This window comes from Camelina sativa, chromosome 19 (genome assembly GCF_030686135.1).
Source record: "Camelina sativa cultivar CO46 ecotype springtype chromosome 19, ASM3068613v1".
Lineage (NCBI taxonomy): Eukaryota > Viridiplantae > Streptophyta > Magnoliopsida > Brassicales > Brassicaceae > Camelina > Camelina sativa.
Genome location: NC_141898.1, coordinates 19,431,620 through 19,434,094, shown reverse-complemented (window position 1 = coordinate 19,434,094; position 2,475 = coordinate 19,431,620). Strand labels below are relative to the sequence as shown.

The window sequence follows — 2,475 nt, the reverse complement described above, 5'->3', positions numbered from 1 at the left end:
TCAGTTTTATAGAGGTTTTATTGTATATGATGTAGATACTCCATTGTTTTCTTTAATCCTCAGCGATGAATGGACGCGACAGTATCGCTCCTTCCGAACCACAGTCGAGAACTCAGCAGTCGGCTGTCGACTTCTCCTTGCCTCCTTTGAGCCCTTCTTTGTCGTCATTACATCATCATCCACTTAGATCGATGAACCTTTCTCCACCATTGTTACGTGGTTCTTCGTCATCGGCATGTGGAGGATAACAAACAACCTTCATCGCCTACTTCAAGTGTGAAGAGAAGAGCAGGCAAAAACATTGAACCTTTAAGCAGACACTACAGGAGTGTCCCAGTGGATAGTTGTTTCAGTAACTTCTTGGAGCTACCTCTTTATCCAGGTGTTGTTTCCTCTACTAGTTCGGCTGATGGAGACTACCAGAATACGTTGGACCTCAAGTTAGGGAAAGATGAGTATACTACTGATGAACTGAAAAAGATTTCAAAATGTACTAAACTTACCGAGATGAAATCTGATCCTAAGAAAGTCAGACGGTAAGTTTTGAGATAGCTTTTTGTTTCATTTTTATCATACATTTATCCATGTGTATGGTCTTTCAGAATCTTGGCAAACAGAGAAGCAGCTGCACGTTCAAAGAAGATGAAGTCACAATACCTTCTTGACTTGGAACACCAAGTAAAATTTTTTGAGAAGGATATCACTTTGATGCAAGAAAAAGAGACGCTTTTGGAGGTGAGACATCATATTAGCAACTATGAAATTCTCATATCTAAACTCCGTATCAAAATGATTCATGTAATTAACTTAGAGAATTTATATTGTTCTTGCATGCAGAATGATAAAAACATGCTGATTGATGAGAAGAAGGAGTTCAGGATTCGACTTGAATCGTTGAGCAACAAGCAAAACATCATGACGGGACACATCATCTAATTATTTCCAGTGTTACTTAAGCAAGTTTTTTGTTTTGAAATCTATAGTAAATTTAAAATTTTCGAACATAAATGGTTGTAACTGGGTAATCTTTGTTTATGACCTCTCTCGTGTAGTAATTTTAAATCATATTTGAAATTTTCATGCATAAAAACACATTTAAGATTTTCATGCATTAGGCGGGATTTTATTAGATCCTTAACTGTGAGATACATTTATTATTCTCCGCTATACCATAGACGTAATATTTGTTGTTATGTGTAAACAAAATAATTCAGTTGCATGCAGAAATCAATAGTCCAAAGGTGACGACAACGTTGAACAAACAATTGAGTGTGGAAGTAAAACGGCTGAAGGAAGTATTAGCATCGAACGAACAATTGAGTGTAGAAGTCCAGCGGCTTAAGATGGCAAAAGGTGATGTGATGCATAACGACGGCTATCAAATTGACCTAAACATGTTGCAGCAACTCACCATCAATGAGTCCGATCAGGCCCAGACAAGCAAGCAGCCCTGACTTTTATGGACAAAACTAAGGGAGTTCGGTGACATTGACAATCCTATCACTACAAGAAAAATGGATCATTGTGACGATAGCTTGAGAAAAAAAGATTTTGTCACAAATTTGTGAACCTTTTAGATACTATATTGTGACATTTTATTTTAGTTATAAATTCGTAATTATTTCGTCACAATATTATTACGGATTAAGTCGTCACTAAAAATTGTCACTATTAGCTACTAAATAGTGTCAATATTATTAATCGTAACAAGTGTGACGGTTTTACTACAATATGTAGTCACAAATAGTAACGTTCATTTGAGACAAAATTATTTGTCACACATTTGTGACCTTTTAGATATTTTATTGGGAAGAAAAAAAATTATAACAAGTTCATAATTGTTTGGTCATAATACTACGGTTACAAATTAATTTATGACAAAAAGTTGTCTCAAACATTTACAAAATTGTTACGATAATTGAAGTCATAACTATTGTAATGGTATTATGATATTTTTTATCAAACATACATTGATTAACCAGTTAAATATACTTTTACATAGAGAATGATCATTGTATTTTATTATGGAAAATACAAACTACTAATTAAAAACTTTCTTTTATAAACTAATCAATTACATCTTAAACATTTCATAATAATCCTTAAAAACTGAAAATGATTGTATTGTTTATGAAGTAGATAACTATTTTAACTTATAGTTAAATATCCTTCATAAGTTTACTTCATGTTTATCCATCTCATGTCCACCACTTAATCAATCTATGAAACAACATGAATATAACCAAAAAAATTGTTATAACACTAAATGATTGTTAAACTGTGAATAAATTTTGTTAAAATCATTTAAAAGGTACTTGAAAAACATGTTATATTTTCATTAATTAGTGGCTAAACATAAAATATTGTTATGTTTCTTAATAATTAATATTTTTTATGTAGGTTGTCCAATAAATTCATGATTGCTGCTAATCCTGGCATAACTGGAGATAATCTAACCTTGCTTAGAGAAAAAGA

At 32.4% G+C, this 2,475-nt stretch overlaps 1 protein-coding gene across 1 annotated transcript; it reads left to right on the top strand.

Annotated features, from left to right (window-relative positions):
- Positions 1-213: 213 nt before the first annotated feature.
- On the top strand, positions 214-1,454 carry LOC147920809 (bZIP transcription factor 29-like; the record flags this gene model as incomplete). Its single annotated transcript, XM_087501239.1, has 3 exons — positions 214-536; positions 603-735; positions 1,215-1,454. Coding segments are annotated over 3 exons (696 nt in total), but the record flags the coding sequence as incomplete, so codon positions are not given.
- Between the last annotated feature and the right edge of the window lie 1,021 nt (positions 1,455-2,475).